The sequence below is a fragment of the Brachyistius frenatus genome, unplaced genomic scaffold (genome assembly GCF_029030835.1).
Source record: "Brachyistius frenatus isolate BFR_SWC_R1_liver_20210118 unplaced genomic scaffold, ASM2903083v1 Contig_69, whole genome shotgun sequence".
Lineage (NCBI taxonomy): Eukaryota > Metazoa > Chordata > Actinopteri > Embiotocidae > Brachyistius > Brachyistius frenatus.
In genome coordinates this window covers 1,882,155-1,901,085 of record NW_027210668.1, presented here as the reverse complement: position 1 = coordinate 1,901,085, position 18,931 = coordinate 1,882,155, and the positions used below count along the sequence as shown (strand labels likewise).

General features: G+C 41.8%; 2 protein-coding genes across 2 annotated transcripts in view; one reads left to right on the top strand and one right to left on the bottom strand.

The window, feature by feature from the left end:
- LOC138626090 (arf-GAP with dual PH domain-containing protein 1) overlaps positions 1–10,938 on the top strand; it is a 36,561-nt gene extending 25,623 nt beyond the window's left edge. The window contains exons 4-11 of the mRNA XM_069707524.1: positions 141–223; positions 5,308–5,420; positions 5,537–5,683; positions 7,235–7,318; positions 7,597–7,659; positions 8,126–8,197; positions 8,282–8,510; positions 9,800–10,938. Coding sequence (XP_069563625.1) covers positions 141–223; positions 5,308–5,420; positions 5,537–5,683; positions 7,235–7,318; positions 7,597–7,659; positions 8,126–8,197; positions 8,282–8,510; positions 9,800–9,828 — 820 coding nt within the window. The 3' untranslated portion in view covers positions 9,829–10,938. The remainder of the gene's footprint in view (positions 1–140; positions 224–5,307; positions 5,421–5,536; positions 5,684–7,234; positions 7,319–7,596; positions 7,660–8,125; positions 8,198–8,281; positions 8,511–9,799) is intronic.
- A 3,237-nt stretch (positions 10,939–14,175) lies between these two features.
- Positions 14,176–18,618, bottom strand: sox8a (SRY-box transcription factor 8a). The gene is made up of 3 exons (XM_069707517.1): positions 16,426–18,618; positions 15,358–15,608; positions 14,176–15,259 (listed from the first exon to the last, which is right to left on the bottom strand). The coding sequence occupies exons 1-3, from the start codon at positions 16,821–16,823 to the stop codon at positions 14,538–14,540; spliced, it is 1,371 nt and encodes a 456-aa protein (XP_069563618.1). The 5' UTR covers positions 16,824–18,618; the 3' UTR covers positions 14,176–14,537.
- Positions 18,619–18,931: the final 313 nt, after the last annotated feature.

The window sequence follows — 18,931 nt, the reverse complement described above, 5'->3', positions numbered from 1 at the left end:
GTGTGTGTGTGTGTGTGTGTGTGTGTGTGTGTGTGTGTGTGTGTGTGTGTGTGTGTGTGTGTGTGTGTGTGTGTGTGTGTGTGTGTGTGATCGGTGCAGCTGATGAGAGGTCTAACTTGTGTTTTTCGTGGTGTGTCCAGGATGCTGAGAGAGCAGTGGATCCGAGCCAAGTACGAACGGAACGAGTTTGAGTTCATCGAGAAGCAGGAGCCTTACTCTGCAGGTACGTGCGGTGCCGATAAGGAAACTTTTATGTAAACCCTCATCAGTTCGTGCGTTCCTCCGCATCGCCCGAAACATCGACCAGGTCGATTTGTTTAAATTTGTTTAAATAAAAAAATTTGCTGGTGAAACCTGCTGATACTGCCAATTTTCGTAATGTGATTTGAGACTGGAGCCGTGAGACTTTGTCTACCGGAGACTAAACTGTGGAGGGAATTGACTGGACTACACACTTGAAAGCAAAACCAATCAAGTCTTTTGACTTAGTAAGATCCAAAAAAAAACAACGCGAGATAAGAGCGTGAGTCAGGCTCGGGGATTTGATAATGACCTGTGCGGTGAAATGACTTTAGTTGTATACTTTACACTTGTTATTTTGAGTGCGTTCACACTGTCAGGTATTGAAACATGCAGTACGAGTACCCAGATGGTGTCCTCATACTGTTCCACAAAATGAATATGAAACAATGGACACTTATTCCCTTTCAAGTGTCGCCATCTTGTCTGCGTAGTGGATCAGGAAGGACAACCAACCAACTGTATTTCCAAACTGCAGCTATTGTGAAGCGCTGTATCAGTTCAACACATCCAGACAAAGCATTTTTATTCTTTTCTTTTTTTTTTTTGCTCAATACAACTACACTGATGTTGGACAGAAGCCATCAGAATTGTTATTTTGTGTGTGTGAAACAGGAGGCACAAAAACACCTTCATTTCTAGGTGAAATAACTGAACAGACCCAGCAGATATGTTGGCAAGTGATGCATTCAAGTGTTACGGTTATTTCCGGTAAGCAGTGTGTGATTTGAAACAACACTCCCCTGTTGAAATTCACATCATACCACAAGTAAGTGTTCTGTAAGAGCCAAATCTGTCCATGAATATTAGAAATATGTTTATTAGTTGATTTATGACTTCATCATAAAAATGCTATTATTATGATAATTGTGTTTATAATTTGGTGGCGCAAGTACTCAAATTTGATTTTGGAAATAGTTGTTGTGGTGTGTACATTTACTGTGCAGGTGGGGCTCTTGAGATCAGGTGACATGTACAAAGAAGAGGTTAGACCGTTGGATATCGATTTGGCTTCGAGGCCTCGTGGACAAAAATAGATGTTTGACTGTACAACGTTCAATGCAAGACAACAAGGGCAGGTTGGGATTTTCTATGTAATCTTTAGCGAAGAGCTCCCCTTACAAAAAAAACAAAACACCCATATTTTCTACATGGGACACGTGGATGACACATATTTACCACATGTTGCCACATATGATACGATTGGCGGAAATATGTGTAAAAGCTTTTACATAAGAATCTACATGGGTGCTCGCCCAATTGAAAGTATGGAATTTACTTCTTCTTTTTTTTTGTTAAGACACATGCACAGCTTCATATTTGCACAAGCACACCTACATATACATTTTTTTTTTTCCATCTAAAATAAAAAAAATAAGACCAAAGTGTTTGGTCTGCTGTCGTGCCAGGCTTGTGTTGTCGTTTACCCCTCAATAGGCAGAACCTTGAAAACTCCTTGGACAAACATTTCCCAGGAGATGCCAGAATATAACAGGAATTCAATTACCCCGAAAACATCCACTAACGACGTTCAAACACTCATCTTTATCCTTCTTCTCCTAAAGTGGTCGCGTATATGTTGGCGGTTAAAAGCATATTAAAGCAATGACATTGTAATTGTCACTGCTGGAGAACAGAGCTGCCATTAGAACAGTGATGGTTGGGTGTGCGTGTGCGTGTGCGTGTGTGTGTGTGTGTGTGTGTGTGTGTGTGTGTGTGTGTGTGTGTGTGTGTGTGTGTGTGTGTGTGTGTGTGTGTGTGTGTGTGTGTGTGTGTGTGTGTGTGTGTGCGTGCGTGTGTGTGTGCGTGCGTGCGTGCGTGTGTCCACTAGTATACATTTCATGTCTGGTTGAAGATGTTGCTCTGATTGGCTTGCAGTGACCTCATCTCTCATCCGTTTAATGATACAGTGATTAACTGTACATGCGTGCAAACACACACACACACACACACACACACACACACACACACACACACACACACACACACACATCCGCACGCACACACAAACAGACGTGCGCAAACGTCTGCAATAATATGAGTCATTCTGTCATCTCTATTTATGAATTCATGCTCTCTTCATCACTCATTGTGAGTTACATGACATGTACATACATCTGTGTGTGTGTGTGTGTGTGTGTGTGTGTGTGTGTGTGTGTGTGTGTGTGTGTGTGTGTGTGTGTGTGTGTGTGTGTGTGTGTGTGTGTGTGTGTGTGTGTGTGTGTGTGTGTGTGTGTGTGTGTGTGTGTGTGTGAGATTGACTATAGGCAGTAACCTGGCCTCCACAGCGGCCAGCATTGATCTGCTATGCAAACGATAGGAGGAAGAAAAAGAGTGTCAGGGAAGGAGGCGAGGGTGGGGACAAGGAGGGCTATTGATCGATGAGGTAATGTTGGTGGAGGTGAACGTTTCATGTCAGAAAGTCACACACACACACACACACACACACACACACACACACACACACACACACACACACACACACACACACACACACACACACACACACACACACACACACACACACAGTGATTGGGCAGAATGAGTTCTGAGGGTGAAAAGACAGTAAGCGAGGTAATCAATGGAACAAAGAGAAAAGAAAGACAGCAGCAGAGTAAAGAATATGAAAATAACTCGTGAAGGTTGAAAGGACGGTGCAGGAACGTTTCTTTACGTTTCACATAGTTTTGCTTTTGATGTTTTTTTTTAATCCTCAGACTCTTCGGCATCTAAATCGTCAATAATATTTGTGTTAACAAGCATTGTGATAATGATATTTTACTGTAAACCTAGTTCATTTTTTTTAATCCACAGTTGATGAAATATTGTTAAAGGGATCATTCATAGTTCGAATTTCAGAGGATTATCACGTAAGTCTTGCAGTTGCCTTTAACTGTACAGATTGTTTTAGCTTCTTTCAGCTAATTTGAGCAAAAGAGCTGTTGTGATTTGAAGTTAGCAACGAGCTAACGAATAATGTAACTCATTAATAGGAGGTATTATAAATTATTATGAAATGATCATGGGACAAACACACATAGTGGTAAAATGGGAAACAAGATAACAACAAACTACCAAACAAGTAATTCACGGTTTGGTTTCAACAGTTTGGGTCCAGAACAAAGCGCCACATGGAGCTCTTTCTGGTGGGCTGAGAAATGAAGCCACTAAAATACAAGAACGTCTCTCTTGGTTTGAAGTGAAAAAGGATAGCTGGATTCATTGATGGTTTTCATCCGAAACGAGATAACAACAAAGATTCCATATATTTGATCCAAAACGCTACTTTTGAATGCAAATACACAGAAATATTTCACACTACTTGACACTTAGCCACATCCAAGACTCTGTTATTCATTTATTCGTTATGTTCGTGCTTGTGATGAGTTGTATCAATGTGTATTTTGTCGCTATGTAAATTATGAGGACCGCGGGCAGAACAGCTGCTGCGACGCCAAAGCTAACGGGGATCTGAACAAACAAACAAACAAACAAACAAACAAACAAACAAACAAACACAAACAGAGGAGCCTTTAGCAGCTAAAGAGAGATATTTCCATCATTCCCATGTTCCCCAGATTTATATAGTACATAATAGGAACTTGAAAAGCTGTTCCCCGGCTGGGTATTTGCTTAATATAACGTGGTCTATTGTGGGTGCCGTTTCCACTGGGAATGTCGGCCTACAGCTACACTCCTTTGCTAACATGTTAACGTGACAGTGTTGCTGTTCTACTGTATTCAGCTTCATTTACTACCATCAAGTGACCAAACATTTTAAATTAAAAACACGGTTTTAACTTTTAGTTAAAGGGTTGGTTCATCCAAATTACTATAAAAGAATGTGGAGAGGTGCAGTGAGCTTTATATTGTAGAGCTGTTTTTCAGATTCCTGCCTCTATCCAATACAATCCAGGTGACTAAAGCTGAGTTTGTATGCTGTCAGAATTTAAAAAAGATTGACTGTATTTCATTTCATTTTAATGGCATTTCCATAAGTGCACTGATACCTCACCTTGAATCATTTTAATTAGAAAACTGTTGACAGCGAGGTCTGTGGGGATGGAGATGTTGCTATTCACACGTTTAAATGTCCTTTTTTTTAGTGCTTCGTGCACGTTTCCATTCACCTCCATTGTATTGGGATGGAGCCAATTTAGCTCAAAAGCAAAGTAAATAAAGCTACCTGCATGATTAGATTCCACTGCAGGTGACGCAACGCTCAAAGAACCTTTTACTGAGGTTATATCCCCAGATACATCTTTTTTTCTTAATTTATTACTCCTAATCTTTCTTTCTACGCCACTCGATATAATCATTGAAGGCACATTAGCCCCATCTACACTGCTTATTTGTCTTTTTAAGTGACTGAATTGTCGCTGTTTGACAGTTAGCCCCCATTATAAGCTCAGCATCTGGCACATCTGGTGACGATGTAAATCAGTCACTTCTTTAAAGCGTTCCCTGATGATGCTCAGACATCTTCCTCCCATTCAAACCACAGAAATAGATCCAGATGAGACAGAAAAGATTTCACGGCGTGACTTAAATAGAAGATAAATTAGAGAAGAAAGCAGTGCGGGAAGAGCGATTTACTGAAATAGACCGAAGAAGAAGAAGTCATCGTCGGCTATAAATAGAACAGCGTGTCATTAAAGGATGTTCTGTGTACAGAAACAATAAAAAATAAATCTCTGTGTGCTGTCTCATGCTGCAATTCCTGCTAAAATTCCTCCCCTCTGTTGTTTGTTTCTTCTCCCTCGGCTGTGTTTTCTCACTTTCACGCACACCGGCTCCTCTTTCTTCCTCCCCGTGTAAATGCGATTTCAAACGCTCTTTGATTCCAGCTTAACAGAAGTATCATCTTCCACCCACCAGCTCCAACATCTCACCATTACTGCTGTAAACGTCTCTTCTGTTTGAGCTCCTCTGAAGGGGTGTTTGGTACCAAGCCTCCCAACCACACACACTTTTTTTTTTTTTTTTTTTTTTTCCCTCCCTGCCCAGGCTACCGAGAGGGGTTTCTATGGAAACGAGGAAGAGACAACGGTCAGTTCCTCAGCCGAAAGTTCGTCCTGTCGGAGAGGGAGGGGGCCCTGAAATACTTCAACAAGCAGGATGTGAGCGCAGTGATTTTAATGGGTGTTTACCGGAGCAAAATTTCACAACAAATGCTCAGGAAATATGAGGCTTTGACAGCGCCCTGTTTGTTGTTTATTTCTCTGCCTCCGTCAAGGCCAGGGATCCCAAGGCAATGATGAAAATTGAAACCCTCAATGCCACTTTCCAGCCGGCCAAGATCGGCAATCCCTGCGGCCTGCAGATCACCTACCTGAAAGACAACAGCACAAGGAACATCTTCGTCTACCACAGCGACGCGAAGGTACACGGTCACACACTCTCCTGTACACAGACACACTTATTAAGTGTATTTCTGTACAAGTAACAGGGCACTGGTACAGTGTTGGTAGAGAAATAAGCAAGTTGTCTGTTTTACTGAACACACTTTGACCTGAAAATGTCCCTTAATGAGTCATTTCCTTTTAGACTTTTCTATAACTGCTCTTCTATACATTCAGAAGCTCATCCAGTCACAGAGTTTTTAAATAGTGACACATTTTTGTGTCGTTTAGACTCAATGGCTTTGAGAGCAAAGTGCTGACTTGTAGCTTGAATGTGAGGCTGAATCTGTTTAGATTCTGAGAAGAGTAAAACATTTTCCTTCTGTCCTAGAAATCACGAGGCTGTGTAAAAAAAAAAAAAAAAAAAGAGAGCTGCAGTTGCTGCAGTTATCACCCTGTACGGATGTTAGTAGCCTCAAACAGCCTCAAAGCAGAAAGTCAGCACTTTAGCCTCATGGGCATAGTTGCGAAATAGAGTCAATGCCTCAACATCATCACTGTAATGCAGTATTTTCTCTATCAATGCTCTTCACAGTAAAGTAGTGGTTCAGCTATTTTCCATTGTTCAGTTTGTGGGGTCGACAACAAACCTCGAGCAAATGATTGGTAATGGCAACACTTCCATTTTATGGGGGCCAGAATTTCTGTAGTTTTGTTATTCGTTTCTAAAGAATGTCCTTAAAAGAAATGCTTCAATTCTAATGACTGGAAACGAACATCCATTTAAATCTGGGTAAATAATCGGGGGGGTTTTCATTGTTTACTAATTTAAAAAAATATATATATTTCTTGGGTTTTATATACATTTTGATTTTTGCATGTTCACTTTACTCACTGCACACTGACAGAGAACCGAGGTTACAGCAGCGACCAAATTACACAGTCCTTTCTAGGAACTAAATGAGAAATCATTTCATTTTGAGAGAATTTGAACTATCAGTTCCCCTCAGTCTCCCTTTTAACCCTTTAAACCTCTAAATGCATATATGTGTGTGTGTGTGTGTGTGTGTGTGTGTATGTATGTATGTCTGTATGCCCTCCATCTCACACTGATGGTCTTATATTGCTGAGCCTCACAGTTCTTTTCTCCATCTCTGCGATTTGTGACTAAAATAGAAGTAGAGAGACTTAATCAAAAATGAGCAGATTACAGAGAAGAAAGAGACGGATATTAATAGCCAGTCAGTTGGGGGTGGGGGGTGGGGGGTGGGGGGGCTGAGCGAGAAGGAGCGCTGCTGCCCCCTCTGGTGGCTGAGACGTGTTACTGAAGGCTGTGACAGGGAGGGTTCATCGGGTTCATTCGGTGTCGCCGTCACTCTCCTTTTGTGCTGGAGTTATCGACAGCACTGCAGCATCCACACAGCACAGACGCTTTCAACTACACCTCACTGTGTCTGAAAGACACCTTTACTACAATCAGAGAACAAAAATGATCTCCACTGTTTTAACTCAGAAATCAACGCCCATGCTGTGACAGACGATATGTGATTCCCAGCAGGACATGTTGCCACTCAGTGTTTGTTTTTATACAGGAAATGGTCGACTGGTTCAATGCCATCAGAGCGGCCAGGTTCCACTACCTGCAGGTCGCCTTCCCCGGAGCAAGCGATGAAGAGGTGAGGATGATGGGATTTCATGACACACCCAAGAATGGGACATCAGGAGTTACAGAATTCTAAGTGTTTGTGTACAACAGTTATTGATTGTTAGATAGAATAATTATTATATTATTGCTGCTTCAAAGCAGTGAAAAACCTCATCCATGTCGGAGTCGAGCAACTGCATGAAAATCTTGAATGTCCGTGATGTCCACGCTAGAACACCTGTGTTGTTGTTGTTTTTTAATATCTCTTTCATGCTTTTATTTTGACATGATTTCCTGTTTTGTCTCTAGCTGGTGCCCAAACTGACTCGAAACTTTATGAAGGAAGGCTTCATGGAGAAAACTGGTCCAAAGGTTTGTGCTGATTCTCTCTGGATACGAACGCCCCTCCACAGCGAAATAAGGATTAATAGTGTTTGTTACACCTCAGTCTGACTAATCTGCCTGCAGGTCTCGTGAAGCACATTCACCTTAAATTGATGCATCGTCTGCTGACAGCACATCGCCTACGTTGTAATATCGCAAACTGTATGTCAGTAGGTTGTGAGCAGTTTCACGAGAAAATCATTTTTAGTGGCCTGAAAGCTCAGTGCTGTGTTTTTATAGGTTCCAGGTTAGGGTACATTGGAGTATATTTAAGCTGTCAAAAGAGGTTTTTGAACATCAGTCATTTCATTTTTTTTTTTTTTTTTTTTTTAACTTAAATGTAGTACAATATAACCAGAAAGAAGTTATTATAAGGCTTCAGCTTTTCATACAATCTGTGGAGCTGTTACGATGTAATCTGTGTTGGTAATTTCACCGTCTGTCTCTGCCTCAGCACACCGAGGGCTTCAAGAAGAGGTGGTTCACGATGGATGACAGGCGGCTCATGTACTTCAAAGACCCTCTGGTAAGAAGAGACCTGCTTTGCCTTTCGATTCGGTTGATTTGTCGATCGCACGGTTTGTTAACAGGACTTCGGTCTGTCTCTCAGGATGCTTACGCCCGAGGTGAGGTGTTCATCGGCAGTAAGGAGAACAGCTACACCGTTCTGTCCGGCTTGCCCCCCACCACGCAGGGCTACCACTGGAACCACGGCATCACCATCGTCACGCCCGACAGGAAGTTCCTCTTTGCCTGCGAGACCGAGGCCGAGCAACGGGATTGGATAGCTGCTTTCCAGAGGGTCATCAATCGGCCAATGAGGCCGCAGGAATATGCAGGTCGTTAATCGGAACATTTGAGTATTCGAAGGCTTTATTTGCAGAGTGTAATTTTATTTAACAATCCGAATACATCTTTCTCAAATAAAATGAAATAAAAGACATTTTTGTCTTATGAACTGAAGAAACAAATATATTTCTGAAGATGATTTTGTAAAAAAAAAAAAAAAAGAGGAATCATAACATCTGCAGTTTAGTCTTTGTAGACCAAAATCAGTCCTTTGCTGATGTATTCAAATACAAGAAGATATATTTTTTAGAAGTTGAACCGTTCACAGGGATCACAGTAAAATGATCACAGCAGGTTTTACAATTTAATTATGCTTTGGTGCTGCAAGTAACAGCAGGTTCAACCCTGCAATTACTAGATTAATAACTGTGTTTTATTGGAAGCCTCCAAGCTACACATGATGCAGTGTTCCAGGAATTATTTCAGCTAGATTCATTTTTTTGTTGTTGTTTCCAGAGTTTTCCTCTTTCAGGTTGGAGAACATTTGCTAAAATCGTTCTTAAAATGTTTTAACAATGTTGCCACAAAACATTTCTATAATAAATATAATTTATAAACACGTTATCCGAAATGAATAACATTCTGGGAACATTTTATGAAATTGGCTACAGAAAACATTAGGCCGTAATGTTCTGACAATGTTATGAAAAACATTTCAACACAAAATATTTTTGGAATATTTCCGAGAATGATATCCAAACTTTTACGAAGAACATTCAAGGAAAACTAAAATTCCAGCTGAAAACATCCAAATGCCGAAATGTTCTCGTTGGGTTTTCGCATTGTAAACAGTTTACAAGATAGTTTTGTATTATGTGTATTCCAACAGCATAAATATCACTCCTGCCACCAATGAACGTCTTCACCAAAAAGGTTTTTGAACATTTTCTGTCGTCACACTTTATGGGATCATTGATTTACATCATTGTGTTCAAGAAGCCCTGAAACTAACCTCCACCAAACACATATAATTACCGACAAACACTTCACCACATGCCAACAGGACTTCTGCTAAGATTAACTGCTGCTAAAATACTGGCAAGAACCCTCTTAGAAAATGTCTGGTTCTGTTCTAAAGCTGCAGCGCCCCCTGGGGATCTGCTTGGTAACAGGGAAATGTGGGTTGAATCCAAAAGCAGCTTAAAGCTTAACACGAAATACTGTCAACCAGCTTCTTGAAAGAAAAGCAGCAGCAGCATCACCGGTCAAAAACTGTACACTGGTAGAAAACACATTCATTTCACTCACCGAACATCATTATATTTGTCTGTCTCTGCAGTGGAGGCCCACTTCAAACACAAGCCTTGAAGCAGCCCCGCAAGGAGACCCGAACTCAACTGGACCGGCCCGGTCTCATTCAGATCAGAGACAGCCCCCCCCCCCCTGGCGTGGGACCACAGGTCATGGCGGGAGGTGGTGGTGGGGGGGGGGGGGGGTCAGGAGTCAGCAGCGGGTTTTGGGATGGAGAAAAGATGAAGAAGAAGAAAAAGAAGAGAAGCACCGAGAGACTCCAGTCTGTCTGTGTAGAAAAACCTTAAAACTCGAATGGGACTCAAGGCCCCATCGTGGGCTGAACCGAGGCCAAAGCGTAGATGATGTCATCACTATTGCGCCTACCAACCTTGTGCTGTACATTATTATGCCACCCACCCCCCCTTCCCGCTCCCTTCCCCCCTCCTCCCCCTCTCCTCAGCCATGTGAACCCTTCCTCCTGCAACAATCCCCCCCCCCCTCCCCACCCACCACCCTCCCTTCTCTTCCCCCCAAAAGGATTTTGTCTCGTGAATGGTTCATTCTGCCTGTAATCTAATGTAATTATGTAATCTAGAGTCATTTCACTGGTCGCGTAACGAAGAAGACGATGCATTGTTAATTTATTGAATGTACAGTTTTTGATGACAGTGGCTTACCGTGTGCGTGGAAATCGTGATCGTTTTTTTTTCATCGAGGACGCTGCGAGGTTTGAACCTCTGGCACTTAAAAACCCCGCTTAAACCCACCCAATCTACAAAGTGCTGTTAACAACAAATATGCATACAAAACACACACACACACAAAAACTTCTCAGTGAACACCGTCGCTGTTAAACGTAGCCGGAGGTGGCTGATCTGCATCCAGGCAGGGTTTCTTCTTCTAAACAAAAAAAAAACAAACAAACAAAAAAAAAAACCTTAATCTGACAGCTGTTCTCTTTTATTTATTTGTACTGTTGAACATACCGAGTCATCGTAGACAGTTATTGCTGCTTTCAAGGATTGTAATGTGACAGGATTGTAATTTATATAACACTTCTACGACTTTTTCATTTGACTTTTTTTTGCATCTTGTTTTAAAGACACATTGTTGTCCTTAAATCACAGTGAGAGTTTGTTTCATTATAAAAGTCTTAACATCAATACAGACGAAGCTGAAATCAAATGGCAGTGTTTGGCTTGTCCTCAGTGTTCACTTTCTTCTCTGGTAAACACACACACACACACACACACACACACACACACACACACACACACACACACACACACACACACACACACACACACACACACACACACACACACACACACACACACACACACATTGAGAGAGTCTGATACAGATAATGCTAAATCCTGATTGGTGCATGAAAACCAAAACTGCTCTAACTTTGGCAGAAAATGTGGTCTTCAAGTCCAACTGTCACATTCAAGCAAGACATTTTCAGGCCCTTTAAAAACACAAGTTGTAAAATACCATAATCTTGTGCTAATGTACACAGCGGGGTTTTATCCCTAAAGACTTCCTTGAAATTACACATTCTTTTTGAGCAAATGCAATGGTATTATTGAAGTTCAGTCATGCCTCCCTTTGTCCAGCAGATGGAGCGCTGCCATTACTAATAGTGTCACTCCACATTGGGTGAAACGCTCCTGAGAGAGGGAAGATTTTATCCCAAATAACTAGAATAAAGACATTATGAATGATTTAAATAGACTTACTATTTACGGCAATTTAAAGGAACAGTTTTAGATGTTGGGGATGCCGCTCTAATGTCTGTCTATAGTGATGAAGCATTGCTCTGCTATAATATTGTCACAATCACAATAGACAGAAAAGTTTTCATAGCAGAACCAGAGACATCATTGGTTCAAATTTAATCCACACATTCTTCTCTTACTCGTCCAATCCTAGTGCCTTACATTACCCACAATGCAACATTACTTCAATATTTTGGTTGGATATTTATGGATATATTATATTATTATATATTATGGATTTATTGGATATAAGTGACATCACAAAAGGCTTCATATAACTTTGTTTTTGTGCATAATATGCAATTACACCATAAACTTACCAACAACAATAAATACACTTTAGCCAGGAGACAATTAGCTTAACTTTGCATATTAACGTTGGGTATTAAAATGGGAGCCTATTGGTGCTAAATGCTTCTTGGCGCCAGCCCCTAGTGGCCCTCAGTGGTATTGCATTTTAAAGCACTGCCACATTGGCTTGACTTTTCAGACATGGAGTCTGTGTCCTTTTCTATAAACAGTACGGGGTGTAAATGCGGCTAATATCTTAGCATATTTCCCAACATGTAGAGCTTCTTTAAAGGAGCAGTGTGGAGGATTTGGTGGAAAGCCATCTTTACAACCAGTGTTTAGTTTGTCCATTCCAGGTTACTGTAGAAACATACAACGATATGGCTCCGTAAAAGAGGACCTGCTCTCTGTGTCGATGTAAAGGGCTCATTCTAAACCAACAAGAACATGATTCTTAGTTTCTGGTGATTTTACATTAATGAAAACATAATCCACCTGACTCCTAAAGGAAAATAAAACTTGAATAAATGAATACAGGGGCATTACAAATTCAGATATTTCCATATGCAGCACAGCGGCCACTTAACTGAACTACATACCTTCGCAGTCACCTGATTTCAACTCAAATAAACTCCTTTGGAAGATTTTGGAGTGACGCGTTTGACAACACTCTTCACCACCATCTCACTTGGTGTAATATTCCTTTAAATGGTGCTCATTGGTCACCTGTAAAGGTAGCATGTGTCGAGTTGCACGCTCACTGCAGGTCTGCTGGTGTAAATGTCACCTGATGATCTCGCCACTCTCACTGGCTCCATGGGCCTTTACGGACGCGTGGCCAAATCAATGTCGCTTCTGTCTGGCCCGTCTTGTTGTCGTTGGCAACCGGGTTGTCACGGTAAACTGGGGAGACAGTGAGCCACTGAGCTGCGGCAGTCAGGTGGGACCCACACAGGAAGTGTTTAAAAGTGGGCGGGGCCCGGGCCTGGGCTCAGCAGTCTCTGGGTTTGTACCTGAAGATAATGAGGTCAGTGAGGTTCTGGAACGTGTAGAAAATATGTATTTATGGCGAAGCTGCTGCTTCACTACATGTTAGTTTGGCCTGGATATAACAGGTGCAATCCTAATCTGAGTCTTACACTTGGTCTTTAAAGTTCTTTTACATTATTTGGATAGCCCAGACTCCATTCATGTCAGGAACTCAAAGTGTTTTTCTTTTTTGTCTCTTGCAGTGCTTCTGGGAAACGTATAGTCCAGCTGTCGTGTCCATCAGACCCTGCAGCCGATGGACACGACAGCCGGAGCTGCGACTACTGTGAAATTAACTAATCTCCTCACAGGAAACCCAGCAGGAGCAGCTGTCCGACTGGAGACAACCTGGAAACGAAGCAGCAGATGAGGAACCGGTCTGCAGAAAATCACCACGAGGACCAGGACTGGCTTCTAAACTTTAGTTGTAAGGTCACTCTTTTCCCTCGCAGGTCTGATTTTCACTGAGCTCCACTTTTAGTTGATGAATTTGATCGTAAAAATCGGAACATACATCTTTGTGTTCGGCAAAGCTCAAACAACCACGGAGACTAACATTTAGGTGCTTTTCAGTGTAGACAGGTTTTGCATTTCCATTGTTATTGCTTGTTATTCAGTCTTCATTTTAAAGGTCCCGTATTGTATAGATTCACATTACCATTTCTATTTGTTTATGATCAAGTGAGTTCAGATGTCCAATAAATACTGTGAAAGTGTCAAAATGGTCAGTCCATGGAGAAATGCACACAGCCCGTATTTTAGCATCTGTGCCGTTTGGACTTCAGTGGGTTTGTGATGTCACAAACTCGCACTTATGTCATATGACCGCCTTCAATACTGCTCACTGTCCAACCTTTTATGTGGAAGAAAACACCAAGCGGTCATTTTGTTCTGGCGCTAGCAAGCAATAAGACCAAAGAAAAGCATGTGGTTGGTTTGGGTGTGCCTGAATCGAAAAGGATTCAGCCAATCAGAAAAATTGGGTCATTGATATCAAACCGCCTTAAAGACACAGGCACAAAACAGCTTGTTCTTGGTCAAACTCAAGAGAAACTAAAAAGAAGAAAAAATATTTGGTACTTAGAACAACAAAAATATCTTCTGATGGGTATCAAAACTGCAAATAAAACACTGGAAAAGTGTAAAATATGGGATCTTTAAGAAAGAAAACAATCTCTTGGTCATTACTGATATAAAACACCTTATTAATGGATGAAGAAACTTAATTGTATGAAAAAAAGTGCCACTCTTTTCCATATTCCTTTGGCAGGAATAATACAAAAATTCAAAAAGTACAAAAATTAGGACTATTTTACTCAACTTTATTGTGGAAAAACTTCCATAAAACTTCCATAAAAGGTAAAATGACCATTGGGTGCTACTGTCATACCAATATTTCATTCGTGTGGCGTTTCAGTGGAACATTTTTGTGTCCAAAGTGAGTTTAAATGTCATTCTGCAGGTCTGGTTACTGAGAGAAGACTCAAATTCAGGATAAAACACTGAATCTTTGTTCATCTAATCTTTATCAGAATTTTTTTGCATGAAAATAAAAAAAATGTTGCAAGATATTGACACACAAAAAAATGTGTACTTCAAAAATCCAAATAGGATTTTACTTGCTAAATCTCCAAACATTGTCAGTCTGAGCATTGCAAGTCTTTCTCCCGCGCTGTGTCCTCCTCACGGCCGGGTGAGGGTGGTGTAGATAGGCTGCTCCCAGCCAGAGGGAGGACTGTGTGGAGGGGGCGCCAAGGCCAGGCTGTTGATAAGCGGCGTGGCGTAAGACCTGCGGGAGGAGTGAAAGTACGGGTATTGATACAGACTGGCGGGGTAGCCGGAGAAAGCGCTGTATAAGCTGGAGCCTTGAAGGTCAGTGTAGTCTGATTGATTGGCGCAGGACGAGGAGGTGGAGGAAGGGCAAGCGGTGGAGCCCAGGGAGGTGTACTCAGGTGGGGGAGGAGTGGTGGTGGAGGAGGAAGAGGAGCTGTAGTGACCTGGGCTCATCTGCTCCGTTTTAATCTGAGGTTTTTGGCAGCCGTCCTCGATGGGAGTCCCGCCAGATGTTTTGGGTGTCCAGTTGCCATGGGAGTGACAGTGGGTGCCGCCGGGTGGGAGGAACGATCCAGAGGGGCTGCTGGTGTCCGGCGGGGTCAGGATTGTGGTGCCGGGGCCGTTCGGAGGCAGGTACTGATCGAACTCGTGGACGTCAAAGCCATCGATGGTGCCGATGACGTCAGTGCTGAGCTCCGAGATGTCCACGTTGCTGAAGTCGATGTTCTGGCGGCCGGGATGAGGAGCAGAGCCGGAGCTGGTGTCCACGGACCGGCGGTCCTCGTGCTTGGTCCCCATGTGTGGCTCCGTTTTAGGAGTAGTCGGAGGTGTTGGAGGTCCGTGTGACTGACCTGGAAACCAAATTACAGGAAACACCAATTAGTTTTTCAACTCTGGAGCATAAAAGTTCACAGAGGAGAACATGCCCTCATGGAAACAGTCCCATCACCTGTCCTGTCTGGATGGTAATGGTAGTGCACCTCCCCTGTGCCAGCCAGCCTGGCCACCCCCAGCTCGGGTTTATACAAGCCCTGCTGCTGGCGCTGGTGCTGCTGCTGGACCAGTCCGGGTCTGCAGTCCGGTTTGGAGCTCTTGCGTCTCCGAGGCTGGTACTTGTAGTCCGGATAGTCCTTCTTGTGTTGCAGCCGCAGCTTCTCGGCCTCCTCGATGAAGGGACGCTTCTCAGTTTCAGAGAGAAGTCTGAGGAGGACAGGAGAGTTAGCAGAAAATAGAGGGTGCTTTAAACACAACACAACATTTCAAAATAAAATGTATGTTGCCATGTGGTCAATACTGAAAAAACTGCATTTGAATTATTTTTGCTTTTTTTTTTTTTTGCTTTGACATTTGTGCACCACCATATTAATAATTGAGAATTATTTTTGTTGCACGGTGCTGTGGAACACAACACTGTATGGTACTGTATAGAAAAACACATTTTAGATACCCACTTTGGTTTACTTAGCACTTCTATTTCACAACAGTTCAGAGAGAAATACAGTTTTCTTAAGTACATTTTGAATCTTTAATGCAGAACTATTGCATGCAACAGTTATCTTTTTAATTCAAGTACTTCTACTTTTACGTCTTTAAAGGCTCTCAACCTTTTTGCATGTGAAACTTCAGTCATGGAGCCTTTAGCAATGAGCCTCCACTTAGCAGTGAATGAGTCATCTTTAATTTGTCTTTTATTAAACGATTTTTTTTTTTTTTGTACTGTGCAGAAAAACTACAACCGCTTCCTCTGCATGGCTTCATTTAACTGTGAAAGTACCTTCCAACCAAAATACTTAGAAAATATTTGCAAATGTAATTCTAGTTTAGAGCAGTTTTATTGCCATAGTCATTTTGTCGGGAGAGTTTTAAAAAAAATCACTAAAGGGAGGTTGGTTATTTTGAAATGAAATTGAGAGAAAAAAAACAAAACAGGATTTGGGTTTGGAAACAGTAATTGTGGTGGTCTTGAGATATACTGGAGTTCTAGCCGCTCAGTAGTTGAAAATAAGGATCTACTTACCGCCACAGTTTACCCAGAGTCTTGCTGAGCTCGGCGTTGTGCAGATGAGGATACTGATCCGCCAGCTTCCTCCGCGCTGCCTGCGCCCAAACCATGAACGCGTTCATCGGCCGTTTCACATGAGGTTTGCTCTTCAGCCCTCTCGGCCCCTGGCTGGGCATAGGCACCAGCGACCAGTCATAACCTTTCAGCACCTGCGACACCGCGTCCCGGATACAGGCGGGGAACCGCTCTTCCTGCGGGCAGCTCTCAGATTTGCGCGTAATCCCTTCCTTCTGCGCTTCGGGTCCTGCTGGGGAGGTTGGGGGCTCTGAATCCGATCCATGCTGGGACGTGGAGCCTTCGCTGCCCGCTGGACTGCATGGATGGTCCGTCAATGACTTGTTCTCCTCCTTCATGTTTGTTACTAAAATGATCTACTGTCGCTCAAATTCCCGTGGAGCTCTCCGAGTGCGCAAAGACGCACAGCTCTGAAGGAAGACTGTATCACCACCAAAAGTAAAATCCCAGAGTTCTTGTATTGAACTTGCCATTCCTTGTCACCTCACCCTTCCTCTGCGAAGCAAACTTTGACGAGCTGCTGGGATATTTGCACTTTTTTTTTCTTTTCTTTTTTTTTTAGCAGTTGCCTCTCTCCACCCCTCGTGCGCTATTGGCTTTTCCAAAATTTTGTTTCCTCCTAGTTTGGCATAACGAAGCAGGAGGAGGCAGAGAATTTTCAACAGTCAATATTAAAGTAAGAATTTATGAAAGTTTGGGTAGTCTGTAGTTTGCGTAGTTAAAGTTATTATTCAGAAGTAGAGATGAAGTACGTTTTAAATTTGTTTTATCTGACGTCATATAAAAGATGCAAAAGGAACGTCAGATCAACTCCATTAAAAGGTGGCTTGACTTTAATGCAGAAGTAGGCTATACTAATAATCCATTAAAATTATATAAATAATGCTCCAAAAATTAAAGGCCCATTCTGCATCTCTAAGAATATTTTTGTTGTTGTTGTTGTTTTTATTGCAAACATAACCCCTCCAAACGAGACATAATTCATTCTTTCATTCTTTAAAATATACTGTAAGTCCAAGAAGTGTGCAACCACTGCATCTGCATTTTATTATTGCAAGGTCCTTTTCATCTGTATTATGGTTTGCTATTTTTCGGGATGCATTTTTTTGTTAAATATATTCTGGGTAAACATTTAATAATTGTTCCTACTTTCCAAAACAGCTAGATGGACCATCTAATATCATTAATGATAATAATTTTAAATTTGTGGTAGTACTAATTAAGAATGGCATCTAATGCTGGCTGCCTTAAAGTGCTCTTTTTAAGATCATACCCATATGTTTTTCTGTTCCTACTTTTTTGAGTCTTTTATCGTGCTTTTGAATAGAAAAAGAGATCAATGAATGCATTTTAGCAAAGCATAACCAATAAATCTACAATTGGCCGGCTCCCAGACGTGCAGCACGTGAGGGTCCGCATATTCCCGCTAGCAGTTTTTTTTTTTTTATCTCGTTCCTTAATCTTCTTAAACAAATTTTGCTTTTTTTGGCGGCTTTAACATGTTCAAAAACTCATGAAAGTTGGTGCCTGACACGTGCAAAGTTTCGTGAGGTTTGGAGCATCGTTTGACCTTAAACATCAACTTCCTGTATCATGGCGAAACGTCAAACTTAGCCGCATCGCCCTGGCTATACTACTGTATATACTCTATACTATATACTCTATACTATATATTCTACACTATATACTCTATACTCTATACAAAAATGACTTTTGGGTCACTTTTTGGACGACATGCTATATAGTATGACTTTTTTTTGAAGGAGAAAGTGTTTCACGGAGTTCACTCAGAGCTTCCAGTGACTGAACCAACAGTCTGGTTAACTCAACACGTAAAAGATTCTACTTCACCAAGGCTGCTATTAATGGTTCAGATTCCACCTGTTGATGGTGATTCAACTTTTAGTAAAGTTGAAACGTTTGGAGAAATTGAAAAAGTTTTGCATACACTACACATTACAGGAAGATATCTAATATCACTGCAGACCCCCTTGAAAACACGTAAATATACTATCCAAAGAATGTCTGCAGAAATGTTGGTCGCATTTGAATGAATATTTGTGGACGGTGGAGTTATAGGTTGCAGTGAGCCAAAGATATGTCTCAATGCAGACCATACCCTGGGAAGATTGGTGGTGCAATGGTTAGCAATGTTGCCTTCCAGTCAAAAGGTTTATGGTATGGGCCCCCTCTTTGTCATAACTTAAAAAAAACAAAAAAAACATGCTATAGCATGTCATCCAAATTATGAAAAAAAAAAAAAAAGTCACAAGAAGTGACCCAAAAGGTTTTTTTTTTTTTTTTTTTTTAAATGGCGGACTTCCTGTTGAGTTGACGAAATGGTGCAATGCAACTTTTTTGTACATCTCGGTGTGATACACGTGTCCACCGGATTTCGTGCGTATCGGTAAACGTCGCCGCCGGGGCATCTCTATAGGGGGCGCTA